The sequence below is a fragment of the Carassius auratus genome, unplaced genomic scaffold, assembly GCF_003368295.1.
Source record: "Carassius auratus strain Wakin unplaced genomic scaffold, ASM336829v1 scaf_tig00007156, whole genome shotgun sequence".
Lineage (NCBI taxonomy): Eukaryota > Metazoa > Chordata > Actinopteri > Cypriniformes > Cyprinidae > Carassius > Carassius auratus.
In genome coordinates, this window is record NW_020523815.1 from 1 (window position 1) to 20,845 (window position 20,845).

The 20,845-nt window shown below is 35.7% G+C and overlaps 1 protein-coding gene across 1 annotated transcript; it reads right to left on the reverse strand.

The window, feature by feature from the left end:
• Window positions 1-1,317: 1,317 nt before the first annotated feature.
• On the reverse strand, window positions 1,318-5,085 carry LOC113071339 (protein FAM180A-like). The gene is given in 4 exon segments (XM_026244703.1): window positions 1,318-1,753; window positions 1,755-1,967; window positions 2,860-2,957; window positions 4,811-5,085. Coding segments are annotated over 4 exon segments (513 nt in total). The 5' UTR covers window positions 4,890-5,085; the 3' UTR covers window positions 1,318-1,630.
• Between the last annotated feature and the right edge of the window lie 15,760 nt (window positions 5,086-20,845).

A 20,845-nucleotide genomic window follows, 5' to 3' on the forward strand; every position in this document is an offset into this window, starting at 1 on the left:
TGACAAACGCTTTGAAGATTCCTGAGAGGGGATGGAGCCTGGGTTTTGATCATTTGTTCATCATCATCTTCATCATCACTGTCTCTTAAATGTGTCTTAACACTTTTACTAAGGCGGCCGAAGCTGAAATATAGCCTACAGTGTTCAATAAAACACAGGTGAAATGAAACCTCCAGTGTTTTATTGGCTCATGTGAGGCTCGTTTAATAACTGTAATATCAGTCACATTCTCTGCATGTTTTTCTCCTAGACACAGATCTCATCCGAGCAGGTTTTAGATGGTGCCACAGGGAATATTTCGAGGAGAAACACGGTCAAGGACGTGATAATGATTATATTAGGAGATGCATTATCTCAGGGGAATGACACCGGAGCTCATTCTGTATATAATGTGCCATCACCTGCACCAACAACACGTTAATGCAAAGACTGATCGGTCATTGTGAAGGTGAACTCATGCAAACATATTCATCTGACCGCAGCATGACGAGAGAAGTCCAGTCCGGTCAGCGCTTCTGCTTCGGGAACCTGGTTTTACATTTCCAAATAAAGCTTGTGTTCACAGCCATTTCATAGAAGAACCAGTTTTGGTTTCCCTAAAGAATCTTTTAGTGATCAGTTCTCAAAAAAAGCACCATTTAAACAATGTAAAGAACATTTTACACAGTAAAAAAAAAAATATATATATATATATATTACAGAATTAAGAAACTGCTCTCATAATATAAATGTTTATTTTACAGATTCATTATTTTATCATGTTAAAATATTTTATTTATGTAATATATATATATAATATATCCCTGTCCTGTCATGCATGCACATTAAATATCTTCACACAAACTCTTGGAATATGAATAATAATAAAGAACATTTCTTTTCAATTACAGCATAGGATCCTCATTAAAGTTAATCTCTACAAGTCTCCAACCAGGACAGATGCAGTTATAAGCTGGACATTGAAGACTATTTGAGGATTAAAATGATCTAACGGCCGATGCTGCTCAAATTCATGGTCATTAGTTGTTCTTGGTCAAGATAAACCGGATGCATGACTCTTATATACTTATTTTAATAAATCTCTTTTGCATTAAATAATAAAGATATATAAAGCAGGTTAAGTAAATATTATTGCCACAAGTACATTTGTTCGTTTCTTGTTTTATTTAGGCCTAAATAATAGGAATGAAATTATACAGTGCCTCACATTTTATTAAAATAAAGGAAATAATTTATAAAACATGCAACAATTTCTTAATCAGTGTAAAGACAAATATCTAAGGACAGATGATGAATAACAAAGTAGTTAAGTGACAAAAATGCATGCTGTTTTATTAAACGAATTAAAAAATATAGATAAGAAATGTATTTGTGACAAATAAAGGCCTACTATGTGAGAATAATGAGTTCCACTTTTAATGCTCCGAAGTAAACCACCATTTCTTTAGGATAACATAACACATAATTCATATAATTTAAATAATACTGCACACCTATTAAATGTGTCAAATCTAAAATATGGTGTAACTTCATCCGTACTAAACTTTCATCCGTGGATCTTCAATATTATAACTACAGTGTTTGTCTTTCTTCTTCCCAATCTGTTTGTGTAAATGTGTCTCAGAGGACGTTAATTCTCTGCAGGCCGCAGGTCTCCTCTGATGGCGGTATAGAGTCGTAGGAGTGTGTTGGCCCACAGCTCCCTCTGGTGGCCGGGGCTGGTGTGTGGCAGCTGTTGGGCGGTGTACACCATTGGTGAGGACGGTGCGCTCGAAGTCATCCATCCGGAGCGAGCCACGCCGAAGCTCCAGCTGAGCACTGAGCCGCTGGATCTCAGAGAGGCTTCTGGGAAGCACGTCCTCACACAGGACCTCCAGAACCTCCAGCTTTCTCATGGACGCCAGCTCCTGATCGGAGATGTGGAGCGTCCCGTTCACCGCGTCCATGTACCCTCCGGACCACAACACCTGTGCAACAAACAAGACATTCACCTCAGATTCACCTCAGCTCTTTAGAGAAACATCAGTCATATTTTTATACCGTATTTTCGGAATATAAGTCGCAGTGGACTATAAGTTGCATTCATTTAGAATCAAGAACCAAGAGGTCACATTACCGTCTCCAGCCGCGAGAGGGCGCTCTATGTCTTCAGTGTAAACTACAGGAGAACTGAGCAGCATAGAGCGCCCTCTGGCGGCTGGAGACGGTAATGTTTTCTATTGGTTCATGTCAAATTAATTTTAAAAAATAAGTCGCACCTGACTATAAGTTGCAGAACCAGCCAAACTATGAAAAAAAGTCAGACTTATAGTCCGGAAAATACGGTAATTATATTTTTATTATTATTATCATTTTTGCATCCATGTTCATTTTAGTTAAGCTTTTAGCATTTTAAAAAAAATATTTGTGTGTCTGTAAATCTTTTTTTTTTATTTTTTAGTTATTTTACTACATCAGTTAAACCAAATGGAAATCAGGAATTTTCCATTGGAAACTAGCTGAAATAAAACCAATTTCTTATATATATATATTATTTTAAGAAAAAAATATTTTTATTTATTTTTGTTTTGATTTACTTAACTATAACCAGCTGAAATCAAACGTTTTCTAATATTTTATTTTATTAAGTCAACGTTTATTTTATTTTGAAGTAACACTTTTTTATGGTTAACCGTAATAACCCTGATCTCTAGAAGAAGCATGTGAGACAACGTACAAAGTCTGACAGAAACATTCAGTTTCTCTCTGGAATCAGATCATTCTACAGAAGTTGGTGTGTTATAAATGCTGTTTAATGTGTGTAAGACTCGTTTGATCTCATCTGTGTCTCTGAGAGGGTTTGTTCAGCGTGGGCCGCACCTCGTACAGAAGCCTGGCGTCCTCCGCTGATTTCTGAAACGTGGGGTTGAGCAGCGCTGGCGTCCCTCGCTTCACTCTGGAGGCTGATGGGAACAGAACTGGGAGACAGAGAGGATCATGGGTAATGTGTTACGTGACTGATCACATACATCAAATCCAGCTCTTTTGGTCAACTGGTTTCAATTCTCTTCAGTGATTCACTTCAGCAGAGCACAGTTAGATTCTCAGACTAAAGCGAACAGTGATGTTTGAGATCGACAGTTTAATGTAAAACAGCCAGAACTTTACCGTGAAAAATACAGTAAAATACAGCTTTAAAATTTTTTTGTTTTTTAAAACTTTATGATATACTGACACTAAAATAAAGCAATAAACATTAGCATGAAATGTAATATAAAATGTATATTAAGAACTAAGAAGAAATATGGTCACTGCAAGCATCAAATGTGACTTATTCTTTCCCAGCTAACAAAAATCTGTTCTCAGAACTTTTTGTTAAAAAGAAGTTTTTCACTGAATGTTCCGTGAAAGTTTTCTCTTGTTTATGCGAAGGCAACATTCCATTGAAACATTGTTGCGAACATTTTTGGAACGTTGCGTTTGAACGTTCTGTGAATGTATCGTTCAGCTAAAACGTTTCAGGAAAACGTTCCGTGAACAATGTATAGATGATGATGTTGTGCTAATGTTTTGAGAACATTGTGGATTAATTTCAGTGTTTGGCAGAAAATGACAGTTTTAATGTAAAAAAAAAAGATGCAATTAAAAAAAAAAAAATAATAATAATTTTGAGTCTATATTGTTTTCTTGCAATTCCCAGCTTATATCTCACAACTCTGGTAAAGAAAAATCAACTCGTCTATAAGATTTTCGATTTAACTGAATCGTTTACAGATATTGTGCGGCACAACTGTGTTCAAGTCATTACGTTTGTTTTCTTTGCGCACAAAAAGTATTCTCGTAGCTCCACAACATTACGCTCGCATTGACTTCTTTAACGATGTCCTTAAGAAGTTTCTGGACCTCGAATGTTTCAGTTGTGTCACTGTTTCTGTTTCAGGGTCAGAGAGCTCTCGGATTTCATCGCAAATATCTTCATTTGTGTTCTGAAGATAAACGAGGGTGTAATTAATGACCGAATTTGCTCTTTTTGGGTGAACTACTCTTTTAAAAACCCAGAAAACTTTTTAGAATTGTAATCTAATAAAGAAATAATAAAAAAAGGGTTGTTGAGAGGCATAAAGTGAATCTAAAAGGCCTTAAAGAGCCAATTAAGTATTTTAGTTGAATGTTTCTGCATCGATTTCACAGTAAAACACACTCACAGTCCGAAACATTAGCACTTTGTTTTAATTAAAGGACATTTTTTACATCTTTGTAAGAGTCTGCAGTTATAAAAAAACAGTGAAACCTCCCAAAAATACACTTGACTTTTTTTTTCTTGGCAACTCTCTAAAATAAAAATAACATTTAAGCCAAAGTTGTTCTTTTCTAAGTGCTTTGAGTGTTATTTAACCATAATAACTCTGGTTTGGAAGCCTGTATAAAACAATTACATTACAATTACTTTGTTTCTTACAATATTCTCAGAACTAGTTTAAATCTCACTATTTTAATTTAACATAAAAAGTTAAATTCTGTTGTTTTAAAATCCCACAAGTCTCACACTTTTTCCGTGCAATTGTGAGTTTATATCTAACAAGTCAAATTTTTGAGATGTGCAAAAAAAGTCAGAATTGTGAGATTAAGAAGTGGAATTGTCTTCCAAAGTCTGGAGAACACATATTCAGTTCTAATGAAATATGAGCTCGTGACGAATACAGATGTTTCTCAACTCTGTTGGCACATGCTATATGTATCCACAAAACTAATTTGAAGCGTTTAAGCAGAAGTGTGTAGATCTCTAAGTGTGTGATGAGATGTAACGTGGTGTAAGTGTCTCCTGCTGTACCTTTCCTCCAGTGCAGAGACGCAGTGATGGACATCTGACACATCAGCGCAGACACAGACACAATCCAGAGAGCTGTCATCCTGTTTCTCCTCTTCAGTCCGGCCGAGGGACTCCGCTGTCAACAAACAGAAGCTCACAGACCACAGAGAGAGAGAGAGAGAGAGAGAGAGAGAGAGAGAGAAGGGGAGAGAGAGAGAGTCTGGCCCCATTAGTCTCGTGTTTCCCTCTTCCTTTAACATAATACCTGTTTCTCCTCCCTCTATGACGGGCTGGAATGTGTGTGTGTGTGTGTGTGTTTCATCTGGAGATCATCAAAAGACAATCTGCCTGTTTTTCTCACCAAATTCATCAGAACCAGCTTTCTGTGGTATCCAGATCAGCCATGTTATATATGGGGTGTTAACATGAAATAAAATAAAATATATAAAAATAGATTTTTTTTTTAGTATAACCCAGGCCTATATTAACTTATTTTATTCCAGTTTGTTGCCAAGACCACATTTTTCATTTTTGTTCTGTTTAACTTTAAATAGCTAAAACTGAAATAAATAAATTAATAAATAAAACAAAAAAATAAATTACAATATTAAATTTAAATGTAAATACAATTCACTTACAAACTAAAATTAATGAATAAGATTTTGATTTGATCAGAAATACCAGTTATTAGTCACTTGCTAATCATGCTAGCAACATGCTTGTAACATGCTAATCGTGCTAGAAACATGCTACCAACATGCTAGTAACTAGCTAATTATGTTAACGACATGCTAGTAACATCCTAATCATGCTAGAAACATGCTAGTCATTTTATAATCATGCTAGTGACATACTAGTTACTTGCTAATCATGCTAGCAACATGCTTGTAACATGCTAATCATGCTAGAAACATGCTAGCAACTTGCTAGTAACTAGCTAATTATGTTAACGACATGCTAGTAACATCCTAATCATGCTAGAAACATGCTAGTCATTTTATAATCATGCTAGTGACATACTAGTTACTTGCTAATCATGCTAGAAACATGCTAGCAACATGCTAGTAACTAGCTAATTATGTTAACGACATGCTACTAACATGCTAATTATGCTAAAAACATGCTAGTCATTTTATAATCATGCTAGCGACATACTAGTTACTTGCTAATCATGCTAGAAACATGCTAGCAACATGCTAGTAACTAGCTAATTATGTAAATGACATGCTAGTAACATGCTAATTATGCTAAAAACATGCTAGTCATTTTATAATCATGCTAGCGACATACTAGTTACTTGCTAATCATGCTAGAAACATGCTAGTAATTAGCTAATCATGTTGATGACATGCTAGTTACTTGCTACTCATGCTATCTGCATGCTAGTAACATGCTAATCACACTAGAAACATGCTAGTAAATTGGGCAAATTTAAAATATTACTAAATAATAATAATAGTATTAAGCCTAATAGTATATCTGGGATTACAAACCCCAGCTATTATAAACCCAAAGTATTAAAGCTATTCTTTAATCCATGTAAAATAACAATAATAGTAATAATAACTCTACTCCAAAGATAATTAGTAGATAATGAAGTTTAATTTACATATAATCTTTCCCTTTGAGGTTGCCTCAAATGAAAAGTTTTTTATTTGTTACCAGGATGAATCCACACACACACTGCTTCACATAAATCATCTAGAGGGGATGCAATGTTTTTAGGATATTTAACATCAGCATCCAGTGCTGCGTGAAAACAGTCTCAGTGTTCAGGAATTCAGAGACTGTTGTTCCAGCTAACGGCTGTGTTCACTGGCGACGGACTGCAGGAGAATCTGAGGTTCACACAGAGTCCAGCAACAGATGCATCTCAAACTTCACCACATGTTCACACACTGCATCTCGGGGACACTTAGAGACGTGTAACTGTTTGTAAATAAAGGTGCAGAAACATCATTTAGATGTAGAGCTGAAGATGAAGAAAAGCAGTATTGTGTTTGTTAGTGGATGATGTTGCTGTTTAAAGTTATTCTTTACACCTGTGTGAAGCCACTAAACATCACCTTTGGCCTTCCAAAGACTTTTTTTTTAAATCTAAATAAACTTTTTCAGCTTAGAACCTTTTTGTGCAATGGAAAGTTTCAATGGATGTATTTCACTAGAAAATGAAAATGTGCTGAAATGCTCTTACTCTCAGTCTCATCCCAGAGTCGTTTCTTCGTCAGATTTGGAGAAATGCAGCATTGCATCAGTATCTCAGCAATGGATGCTCTGCAGTGGATGGGTGCCGTCAGAATGAGAGTCCTACCATTACACATGAGTCCACAGGAAAATATGAGCACTCTTTATTATCCATCTAAGATGGCCCAATTAATTAATTTCAATAAATGTCAATGTTTCTAGAATTCATCAATCACGAAACAAATTGAATTTCAGCTCTAAAAAAATTGCTCTTCGGGAGACAACTGTCTTTAATATTCAGCTCAACTATCGATTCAGTTTATTGCAGGAAGTGTCAATTATGCGAAACTAATAAATTATGTAAGAAATTTAATTTACCGGCTCTTCAGAGGACAATAGAGTCCTTATCCAGATTCAATTCTCCCCAACAACAGTGTCAATGTTTAGAAGCGAATTCAATTTCAGTTCTAAAGCATCTTTTGAGCTCAATTCAGTTCAATGTTGATTCAGTTTGGTTCAATAATACCAATGTTGCGAAATTGATCAATTATGATTTCACTTTTAAAAGCAGATCTACAGAAGATAGCTGTGTTGTTATTCAGATCAGTTCAGTTTTAATGTTGATTCAGTTCAGTTCAATAACTCTCAAACTTATTAGAATCTTAATAGAAGACAATAGAGTCATTATTCAGCTCAGTTTAGTTCAAAACAGTTGAATAAGAGTGTCAATGGTATAAAGTTCAATCATTGAGATCAACTCAATTTCAGCTGTAAACCAGCTCTATAGAAACTAACAGAGTCGTTAATTCAGTTCTGTTGATTCAGTTCAGTTCAATAACTCTCAAGGCTATAAACAAACTAAGTGCTGCAACAAATAAGTCAACTGTTTTCACACAACAGATCTTTGACTTTGTGATCTTGGTCAATCCGAGCACAGTTATGGAGGTTAGGGTTAGGGTTTAGATCTCTTCCGAAACTCGAGAGGAGACACACGAGATCTCTGGAGAATCGTCTGATCTCAGTCGAATCCACGAGCACCTGATGTGTGTTTTGAGACCCATTGGTGTCGCTACAGGAGCGTGTTTCTGTCTATTAATGCGGGACTCTCTTCTTCAGAGAATACTTTAAGTTGTTATTTGGGTTTGAATCCAGGTGGGCGCTCTTCTGAGCCTCTTGAAGTAATTGCTGCTGGGAACCTCAGATATGTAAATGTCCTGCGATTGTTGGCTTTGTGTCTCTGAATAGCTGTAATTGCTGCTCCGTGATGTTGTGTATAAAAGCACCGGTTTATCTGCTTTTAAACCCAGTAAAAGAGCGCGATGGAGAACCACGTCTAAGACACCAGCCCTGCATACGGTAAATCACCTGTCTGTCACATACAATCTGATCCACAGACACGGCTTTTCAAAGCAGGTTCTCTTAAAGTTCTGTTTTTTTTCAGTAACATTAATAGAATATTTGTTCAGAGTTTTCTGGTCTTTAATAATGTTCTCAAAACATTATTTACAAATCATTCATGGAACTATTTTCTTCCTTAAACATTTTAGTTGGACGTTCATACAGACACTGTTTACTTTACTGTACACTTTATAATGCATTCGCTTTATTTATTTGTTTTATTACTTTCTGAAAACAATGAAAGTAATGAACTGGAATCCATGAAGAAGTAAACTTAAAATTTGCTCAAAAATGTGACGTGTACAACTTCAGGTTATTTAAAAAGTATATGAAGTAATGATCACTTTAAGTACACAGCTAAAAAATATTCATAAAATATATTTTAGTGAAGTGCACATAAATATAATAAAAAATTATTTAGTAAAATATATTTTTAGAAAATGTACGAAATTAGAATTGTTTTAAAATGTGTTAAAAGTTGTATTGTAAAATAGGCATGATGCTAATATACTTTAGATATATTTAAAGATTTGCAGTGTGCTATTAAAACAGGGAATATATTACAAATATAATAAAGTATAGTTGTTTTTTTTTCACTTGGATAACGTTTTTTTAAATGTAACAATGTTAAATGTTACAACTTGTTTCAAAATGTTCAGAACTTCCAAAAGTAACATTCTCGTGACGTTTACAAAATTATAATTTAAACTTTTTCCTTAATATTCACAAAAAAACCCCAAGAAATTATGTTTTTAAAACATTTAAAAAACTGGACGTTCTAAAATAATGTTATTATATATTTATATATATATAAAACATTAGATAAACATCAAAGTCAAATGTTTCATGAAAAAAAGAAAAAACATTCCAAGATTGATGAATTTTTAAGAGCGTTATTAAAGACCAGATAACTGTGAACAAACTTACTATTAACATTACTGGAAGAACTTTTGTTCATTATTTTAGAGGACTTTGTTTTATAGTCTCTAAATTCATTTTTATGGCATACGTCTTGTACTTTATTTTATTCCTTGTTTGCTTAGTTTGTTCTTTTTACTACCATTATTGCCACCTTATTATGTTTCCGTTTTGTTTTCTGCTTTTTAAAAATTGAAAGAGTATGTCCCAATAGCATCCTATATCCTCTAAACTATGTGCACAGTGAAGCTTAAGGATGTGAACTGGGACACCGAGTGAAAAACAGTAGCTTCTAAATAGTGTTTCTCAGTGGAAGAGTCAACATCAACACACACACACACACACACACACACACACACACTCGTCCAGCACCAGCGAGGGCCCAGATGAGATAAATAAACACAAACTCGAGAATGCGAGGAGAGATTCTGGATCACCTGGGGTCACAGATACGTGATGATGATGATGATGCTGATGCTGGTGAAGGCTGGACTGCTGTTCTGTACTCTGGGTTTCTCCCACAGTCTCTGAATAACGGCTCAGGGACCGAATGGCCATGAATCACAGCAATGAAACTCTGAGACAGAACAAAGAGAGAGTGTGCAGGGAAAACAGAGCTCTCCGGAGATAAAAGTGCAGTAATCAGATGAAAAATCGTATCAAATTAAATAATTCAGTGCACTATAAAACACACTGTAATGTTCAGGACTCAAACCGTCCTCTCCGGTACAAAAATGCATTTATTGAAACTAGACTGAGAGCTGCTAAGTTGAAGAATTGAAAAGTTTGTAACATCAACAAGACTGATCATGTAAAAAATCTGGCCTTTAATAACGTTCAGATAATATTAGCACAAAAACATTATTTTCATGTCATTATCATTCATGGAATGTTTTTCCCTGAAACATTTTAGTTAGATGTTCATCAAGTGTTTTTTAAATGTTACTTTTGTTTCGGAACGTTCGGAGAACATGACATTCTGTTAAATGATCAAATGGAATGTTCCTTTATCATTCGAAAAAAAATTTGAATGTTCCGAGAAGTAACATTTAAATATAACGGCTGTGTTAGCAAAAGGGTCTTAAAACTTATATTTGTTAAGTGAGAAAGAGGATATTTACAGTATTTTTTTGATACTTTGGAAGTCTTTGGCTACCAGCAGCTGTTTGGTTACTAACTTCCTTTAAAATATCTTCTCCTTATCATTTTAAACTATAGCAACTATTAAATGTTGTGTTAGCTAACGGCTTCATCTTGCATTGTGTTAGTTTAGCAAAACTACCTGCTTAAGTCAATTAGATATTCATATAGGCAACTTGTGGACTGGTTTTGACCTTTCCAATATGGCCGCTAACAGTGCATCTACCTATACATACATGACTCTGGAGCACAGTCTTCTGAAAATCTTCTGAAATCTGAATGAATACGCTTTCCGTTGATGTATGGTTTATTAGGATCAGACAATGTGTAGCTTATAGGTTGTGCAAAAAATATTGAATATATTGCCTTTAAAGTTGTCCAAATGAATTCTTAGCAATGCATATTACTAATCAAAAAGGAAGTTTCGATATATTTACGGTAGGAAATTTACTAAATATCTTCATGGAACATGATGTTTACTGAATATCCTAATGATTTGTGGCAGAAAAGAAAAATGTATAATTTTGACTCATACATTGTATTGTTGGCTATTTCTACAAATATACTCTGGAGACGACTTAAGACTGCTATTGTGCTTCAGAGTCACGTATGATTGGAACAACTAGAGCGTGTGTAAACTATACTACTGTATAGCAGCTAAAATCAACCGATGCTTCTTGCTTCTAACAATAAAACAAAACCTTGAGAAGTGACGTTCAGGAAAGTAAACTTGACTCTGTATGTGTGGTCAAACATGAGCTCATACAGTAAACACTGAACTGACTGACAGCACATTAACTTCGCCGCATCTGCAGAGACAGACGCACGCACGTGGGATAATCGCACTAATGGAAATATGTTTTGGACAGCCACGCTTTCCCACAGACTGGAATAAATGCACCGAGTGTGATTGGAGCGAGGTGACGGTCGTCCAGAGAGAGCGCCTGACAGCTTAATTGCAGGAGCGCGCGCTCGAAGGCAATTAAACTCAGCGAGACGGAGACAGAAAGCGCGCGAAATGGGACGTGGTTAAGACTCAATTCAGCACTGCTGATGAAACATCATCAAATTCTCCGAAACATTAGAGCAAACATGAGATGAATGCTGATTATTCGTGTCAGATGAAACGTTGGATGCACGCCGGTGCTGTTTAAAGAGGTCATGTGATGTGATTACATTTTTTCTTTCTCGTTGGAGTGTGACAAGCTCTTAGTGCATGAAGAAGATTGCAAAGACTCAAACCCAAAGAGATATTCTTTATGGAAGTTAAGACCCTGCCACGCCCCCTAAAACACCTCGTTTAGACACGCCCCCACATCTCTACATCACTATGTGGAAATATTTGCATAATGCCGCCCAAATGTTCACATATATGTTCATGTATATTTAAAATTTTGGGGATTTTTACATTTTGTAAATTTTGGCACGCTCCATTAAATTCACTTTACACATTTGTTTTATTATATTATTATTTTTGATATTAACCTAAATAATATATTTCTATATTATACAATTATACATTGCTTGTATATGTTATTTTAATAATGCATTTCACTGAAATTCATTTATAACTATGAATATTATTTCAATTATATTTTATATACACAGTTGTGCTCATAAGTTTACATACCCCTTGAAGAATATGCAAAATGTTAATAATTTTAACAAAATAAGTTGGCTCATGAAAATGGCATGTTATTTATTATTTATAGTAGTATCTTGAAAAAGTGGATCATCCAGGAAATGACACACAGTATTAATATTTAAGGGTATGTAAACTTTTGAACCGGATCATGTTTATAAATCCAGCTATTATTTTGTCTTGTGGAGTATATATATGAATGTCTGTAATGTTTAAAAAAGCTTATTCAAGACAGTACTTAATAAAAAATAACATGCAATTTTCATGATTTTTCTTATTTTGTTAAAATTATTAACATTTTGCATATTCTTCAAGGGGTATGTAAACTTATGAAAATATTTTAGACAGCATGCATTGATAAATATGTGTTGTTGTTGTTTTTATTTATTTTTTTCCAATTTAAAGTCTAAAGGTAAGAGTCTCCTGCTGTTCCTACAGCAGAGAATGAAGACGCTCTCGCAGAAAACAAATTGACTGCACTCGGAGAGGGTGTTTATCTGATCAAACACGAGCCTTTATTAGCAGAGAGGCTGAAAACAGCACAAGTCAGTGGCGCATTAAACTGCTTTCCATTATTAATTCAGATGAAGAGAGCTCTAAACGCAGACAAACAGCAGAAACAGAGATGGATGAAACCGGATTCTTCATACTGTATGCTGAAGAAATCCACACAGCTCATGAATACAGGGGCACTCGAAAGTTTGGGAACCCCTTGCAGAATCTGTGAAAATGTGAATAATTTTAACAAAATAAGAGAGATCATACTAAATGCATGTTATTTTTAATTTAGTACTCTCAGTACTCACAGATTCTGCAGGGGGTTCCCAAACTTTCGAATGCCACTGTACTCAATGAGGGAGTTTCTGATTGACAGCCTGTTACTTAGCAACACGCTCAAACATTCTAAGAGTGACATCACTGCGCTGGCTCTTTCCCAGCTAACAGGAAACATTCTCACAACTCTCACTAATGATTTTTAATAGTTATATAAACGTCAGGACAAACAACTTTCTTAAAGTGAACTTATGGAACATTATGCCTTATAAATATTTGATATACATTAATTAAGACTCAAATCTGAAGGCTCTCATGTCCAGAAGCAGGTCATGTAGAGAATAAAGCTGCACATAAACAGTCTAATTAATTAACGCAAGGGTCTGAAAGCAGGTCAAAAATGATTTTACATCTGTTTTTGCTTCTATAAGTGAACTTCAGCTGGGAAAAAGTCAAATGTGACCTCTCGAAACTCACTCGTCTGTTATAAAAGTGCATGTATTTGGAATATTTAATATCTTTAATCTCTTTTCTTCTCTCGCTGGAGCTGTGAAGGTTTTCTTGAGCCTCGGGGAAACACGTGAAGCATGAACGCAAAGCGCCAGTCTGGATCTCGCACAACATTCATCAGGAGAAGCCAAGGAGCATCTCTGACCCTCACAAACTTCCCAAACCAAGCTCAGACGGCGTATTAACGGCTGATCTCTAAAGACGGATCTGAAGAAAGGCCAGACAGCTTTATGAAGCCAAGCTTGTAGTGGCTTTAGCTGCGCTCCTGTATTTCTGTGTCGCTCCTTCAATGTTTTATGAGATTTATTTGCCCCGTTTTATCAGCTGGTGAAACTCCAACGGCTTAGAAAAGCACAATAATACCTCAGAAATAATAATTCAGCTGAACTCTCACCTGAACATGAAAATATGAGGCATATAAACCAAGTGAAAACAACAACATGGAGTTGTGCCTCTGGCTCTCAAAAGATTTTCAATGGAAAAACACTGATTTAATCTGGGTTTTCCAAGAAGCTTCCAGTGAAACCAAAAGCATCCGTGGAGCTCATGACAGATTGGACCTGAAGGATGCATTTTTAGGTCCGAGGATGGTGTTTCCAGACTATTAGCACAGGAAGAGAAAGCGTGCCGGAGAGATTATTCACATTTCTGGGATCAGGTGTGAGTTTTTACATCACGTTCAAACTGTTATTCCTTCAGTCAAGCAGATCCTCCTTAAAAACACACAGATCTCGAGACGGCCGGCTGCGTTCTGTCAGATTACTGTCACGATTACAAGAGAATCCTCCAAAAAGCCCATAAAGATGTTCTTAGGAATGTCTCATATTTATAGCATTTGGAACAAACATTTTGATTTAATGAAAAAAACTCATATTACATCATATTTTTCTTTCTTATAGCTTGAATATATATATATATAATATATATATTTGATTCTAGTTCAAGGTTTAGCATCTTTAGTATTTGATTATTTTTTATAATTTTTAAAAATATATTTGAATTTATTTCATTTTAATTATTGTAGTGTTATGAATGAAACTAAATGTAGAAATGTTGTAAACAATTTTAGAGATATAATTTAAGATTTTTAAAAAATGATTTTAGATTTTAGTTAACTATATTTTTTAAACAAAAATTATTTTTATTAACATTTTTAAAAATCATTAATACATTGGGATTTTCAATTAAAAAAAATTTAAATACTAAAATATTAAATAATATAAAAATTATTAATAACTAAGTAAAAAAAAATAATTAAACTAAAATATTTTGATGGTTTGAAGCATCTTTCAACACAAACATGAGCATTGACTTCTCTCTGCTGTCATTTCCCGTTTCATAGTTTTCTTTGGAAATAAACAAAGCCTTTCACTAGATTCATTTAAACCAGTAATCTACCATAAAACCCACACTCAAATAGTATATTCTATAAGTTTTAAATATTAATAATGTTCTAAAGCAAAACCGTGTTTTCAAATGCATAAATGATTACCCCCAAATATTCAAAAATACATTGTTTAGCTTTCTAATTTTTTGTTCTTTGTTACCATCCCTGGACTTCTGGTACTAGTTGTGTATGAATGTGCACAGCAAAAGAGGGAAGTAAACAAACTAATGCAAACGACTTTTAACAGATGCAGAAAAAACAGAAGTTCAGAAGTGCTGGGAAATGTCAGATGTGACCGAGACTCATAAATATTAGTCACAGGCCAGCGCCTTTCACTTCAGAGAGAGAGAGAGAGAGAGAGAGAGAGAGAGAGAGAGAGAGAGAGAGAGAGAGAGAGACATGTAATTAATCACAAAGCCTATCTCAGCCCCCAATAACAAAACTTTACTTCTTCCATTAAACTGCTCTCACTCTGGGGTATCTTCCTGTCATATCCGCTCAGATAAGCCCATGTGTGTGTGTGTGTGTGTGTGTGTGTGTGTGTGTTTCTCTCAGGTTTACTAGCAGAGCTCCAGAGATCTCCTGTATCTGATATCGCAGTGGAACTGCACCTGCTCATGGATGTTATCGGTGACTTTGGCAAGCCGTGCGACACAAAATTCATCCACAGAGGCGAAGAAGTGAAGAAACCGCGGCCAGAGGAGGCGAGGAGCTGCAGAGATGACATTTCTCCAACAAACAGACCCAGAACAACCGCGGTCAGAGCCAGAAATGGACACTTTCATTAATATCATGTCACTCAAAACCTGAATTACTCACTTTTTCCCGAAGAACACAAAAGGAGACGTTTAGGAGAATGTTCATGCTGCTCTTTTCCTTTGCAAACATATCTAGTCTAGTCTAACATATTTGCTTATTGACAGTCAGATGATAATAATAATAATAAATAGCATTTGCAGATGATTTTACCTTCATTTGAACTGACACGCTTGGAATTGACGATCAGGTTAAGTGCATTGCATTGTGGGATACAGTATTATAGTTTTAGATTGTAAAATTAAGTTTTTATTTTGTTTTCCGTTTAGTTTTAAAGTTTCAGTAATTTTGTTAATGTTTTTAGAGTCTAAATAAATTTGAGTTTTCGTTGTTGTAGTTTCATCAGTTTTAATTTATTAATTAATTATACATTGGCGACTAGCTAAAATAAAATATTTTTTAAAAATTAATTGTGGTTTTAGGTTTATTTCCCCCATGCACGGAATAAAATAAAGGTAATTAAAGCTTTTTATCTCATAAAAGTTGCGATTACACTTTTTTTTTTTTCATCAGAAACAATTCCCACAATTAAGTGAAAAAGTTTATATCTCACATTTCTGACTTGTTTTTTTAGAATTGCATGAGAAGTCATAATCATGTGAAAAAAACTGAATTATGAAATAATACGTTGCAATTACATTTCAGAACTGCCAGTTTATATCTCGCGATTCTGATTTTAGATCTCATTTATGACCTTTATATATATATATTTTTCATTCTTTTTTTATTACGAGAAAAGTCATTATTGTCTCACTGTCTCTCTTCTCAGGCAAGAAGAGTGTGTGATCCAAACCCAGTGAGCCACAACATTTTCAGGCCTAATCACCTCTTCTTTTACACAAAGACACCTTGTTTTGCCCAAATTAGAACTGAAGCACAATTAGACCTCACAGCATCTCATAGGGTCAGAATCAGACAGGTGCAGAAGGTTCCCCGTGTGCTCCAGACACTAATCATCAGGTCTCTTCAGCGAGCCGCTCATGGAGCCAGAGGGTCTCATTAGCCGAGAGACATCCTGGCATCGTGTTATATTTTAAGGAAGCCAATTGGGGAGTGATGAAGAGCTCAGTGGCGCCTCCTCATCACAGCAATAAACAAGATGCCATAAGAAGTTGTTAGTGCACACAACAAAAGATCAGTGCATTAAAAACGTCTGGGCGAGTGAAATGCAGCTCCATCAGTATGGTAATGCAGCAGCTCCTTTATAAAAGAATCAATTCTCAGTTACTGTCCCGGTGCAGGACTGCGAGGGCCAATATTATCTCATCTGTTCATTTATCATGGGCTCTGTAACGCTGGGCTGTCAGGCATGTTTTACCCAGCAATCACAGTCTCCAGCTTCACTTCTCAGCTCTCTAACTTCAGATCAAGCCGTAAAACCCCACAATAATGCCATACTGGGATTACAGAGAGGACAACATCTGAAGCGTCCAGGGATATTCTGCACTAAATCAGGAGGAGATTAGAAGGGTAATGTGTTAGCTTTTCTACCGTCTTAGAATTAAGTTTTTTTTTTGCATTGTTGGTGTCCACAATAGTGGACAAATATGGAAGCGTTTAGGAATTGCTTTTATAAAAAAGTTATTCCATATATATAATAACGTTTCACAAAATAAAACCGAACAAATAACGTGTAATGATATTAATAAAAAAACTATTCTTCCACCAAACAATGTAACTCCTCAGAAACAGTTGTTGTTTGGAACAAACCGGTTGCCGAGCAACACACAAACATAAACAAAGGTGTATGTTACTTTGTAGTTATTTAAAACAGCTTGGAATGCGGCTCAGCCAATCAGAATCAAGGAGCGGAACTATTGCTCACTGAAAGGTTCTTCAATGGGATTGAAGGTTTTTCTATTGAACCTTTGTTTTTGAGAGTGTAATGTGATTCTACAGAACATCTAGCAGGTCTGAGAAGACTGAAATAAAGACAAGATATTGAATGCATCTCTATATCTGACAGCCGAGGGACTTTTCTGTCTGGATCCCTCGTATTAAGTATCTCAAACTCAATATATGCCCCTTCTTGAAGGTTTCCCTGAACATTTGTCGCTCTGACAGCAGAAGATTGTTGTTTCCATCTCAGATGGTTTCTGAGAACAGCATCAAGGCTAGCGATGCTCCAGCAGGCCCACTTCCTCTACAGCCGCCAAACTATTTAGAGACTCACCATTCCAGCGAAAACAAGCAAAGATCCAAGACTTCACTTCCTAGGCCTCTTCCAGGATTTGCTGCATCGCAGCTCCAAAAGTCCTCCCAATCTGTAGCTCTGCTCCAAAACCTAGTCAACTCCTGTGCTGTCTACATAGGCAGCGCCCTTCTAAGGCAGCACACCAACTGAGAGGAAACACAGAAAGTGTCTTAGAACTGGTAAATGTTCTTCCATGTTCATCTTCTGGTGATAAAAAACTATCAATCAGAAGGCATGCAATAAATGGTGTGCAATAGATGAGTTATACTATTTAGATCAGCTTTGTCGCTGTAGTGCACTTGTGCCCCCTTAAAATCCTGCCTACCTAGGCAGCCAACTAGGTTTTGGAGCAGATGCACATCTGTGTGTCAGTGAGTGAGAGGATCAGTGTGAAGCACAGCGCCGTCCGCCCCCTCAGCTCATTACCCAGAATGCAGCAGTGCTCCTCTACATACAGGCAGCAGTGATAAATCCTCTTTTATTTGCAATTAAACTCCCCTTAATAGCAGTCCAGCGAACATCGATTTCCCAGCGAATGAGGAGGACGGACTCTGATCGGGAGGAAAGAGGGAAATTTCACAGCATGTTTCCTTCGGATCTACTTAAGAAACACAGACACACACACACACACACACACACACACACACAGACACACACACACGCGCGCACACACACAGTTCTCTGTGTTAAACCCCATAAGCTTCTAATATGACTACAAACTTTATATTTGCTCGGCCTGTTTTCTTGACTTTTTCTGAATCCTTGTTAAAAAGGAACCAAAACAACACACACGTTTAATTTAAGTGAAGAAAATCACAATTTCAAGCACTACTGAAATAAAAAAAATTGGTGTAGGATTTATTTTGAAACCACTCTCACTCAAGAACAAATGAGTAAAGAAACAGCAATACTGTCTGGACGGATTCTGCATTCTGATTGGTCAGATCACCTGTCAATCAAATAATAATAACGTGAAACATTAAAGTATAAAGACAGAAATAGTATTTCATTCTAGGTACTCCAATAATAATTTAATAAACCGAAAAAATAAAAAATAAATCATTTGATTGCAATATTTTATCAAGTCATGGAGTTAAAAGATAATATGATTTTTTTTTTATCTGAAACACTATGGTATTCACATATGGTAATCATTCTGTACCATGTAATTACCGCGGTACATAACACAAGAGGAAGGTCTGTTGGTCATAATTGCGAATACAGATAACAATAATCAAGGTGATTTGGATTTGATCCTTCATTAAGCACAATTTCAGGGTTGCTGATCACGAGCCGTCGTTCTGTGTGGAGTTCTGTAAGACAACCGTAATGAGACAGACAGGAAGTGACCGTGCACGCGCTAATTAGCACAGCGGGCGATTCTAGCAGTGATGCAAAATTAATCTGAATTGGGTCTGGAACATGAGCGTATGGCACAGTATAGGCTTTTAATTCTTCAAAAGCGAGATAAGATGGGAAATAGTATGCAGGTAACAGCAGTGCAGCTCTCAGACATCTGGAGAAAAAAAGACTCAACATGGCTGAAGTCTTGAGTTCACTCGAAAGAAAAGGCAAAGTTAAGAGAGACACACAGACAGAAAGAGAGAGAGATAATTCGGTATAATTCTGACAACCACATTATCCAGGTCCCTCACCGCCCCCATCAAATAAAAGCCAGTCTGATCGTCTTCACTGAATATTAAAGTTGATTATTATTTTGTGTTCATAATCACAATACCATTCAAATGAATGAGCTCATTAGATTTTACTCAAGGATCCAATAAATCGATCAAAAAAAGAGTTTTTAATGGTGTTGGTGATTTTCAGTGCTGTTCTGCAGCTTTGGTGGGGTTGAAATTTGCCCCAAATTTAAAGAGACTTGATGAAAATCCTGTTTAGAATTATTCAATTTTACTGTGTTCTTTCATAGCTCTTTTACTGCTCTGATTTAACTGTTTTCAATTAGCTTTCAGCAAAAAATGATCATATTTATCCCTTAGTTTTAGAAAATATCGTGTTTTTTTAGAATATCTTGGATTTTGGGGGGGGGGGGGCATTGTGGAGATAGTAATTTATTTTTTATTTTTTTTTTTAAATTGATAACTATGAATCTTCTGAAAGCTGAATAAATAATATTTTGATTGATGTGTGGTTTATTAGGATCGGACAATATCTTGCTGAGATACAACTATTTGAAAATCTGGAATCTGAGGATGCGAAAAAATCGAAAATTTGACAAAATCATCTTTAAAGTTGTCCAAATTAAGTTCTTAGCAATGCACATTACTAATCAAAAATTAAGTTTTGATATATTTACAATGAGTTCATAAAATTTCCAATCGTGATTTTTATTTTTTTGTCAGTTCGGTGTGTCAGCTATAATAAGAACTCCATGTTTTTAACCCATATATTGAATAATGTTACGTATATGTAACTGAATGCATCATGGCTTGAATTATCATTATCATTATTTTCCCGAGTAAACTCTTTAGAAACTTGGCATTCAAACCAACCGCAGCCAATCAGCAAGCAAGAAGCATTTCCATACATTTCTTTCTAAACCAGAAAGCATCCAGTGTTATATTGCCCCTGTTGAGAAACACTTCTCTCTTGGATTCATTTAGTAATTCTGATGAAAAACTCCCATTGTGCTGCCAAAAACAGGCATTTTAATGACTTCCCCTGAAGTCAGGCAGAGAGGAAAGTCAAAGGTGGAGAAAGTTATTACATTCTGATAAAAGATACTGAAGACAAACACAGAGTTTCTCCAGAACACATTAAGACAGTAAACGGTCTCTCTTTAGACTTGGACTGATGTGTTTATCGTCACATCGAGCACAGACAAAACAAAACGAGCTGTTTTATATTCACAGACCGTCTGGAGAAACTGAAGGTGCCATTAAACTTTCTCAGTTGTGCAGCAGCTGAATAATTGACTGCTTTGTGTTGTGACAGAGACAAAGGTGTGAGACTCGCCGAGGTGATCAGTAATTAACAAAATCACTTAATTAAAGAAAACCCCCCCATGATCGAATCCCCAGTCGATTAGTCCAGGCTTTGATGACATCACCAAATGTAACACTTCACAATATA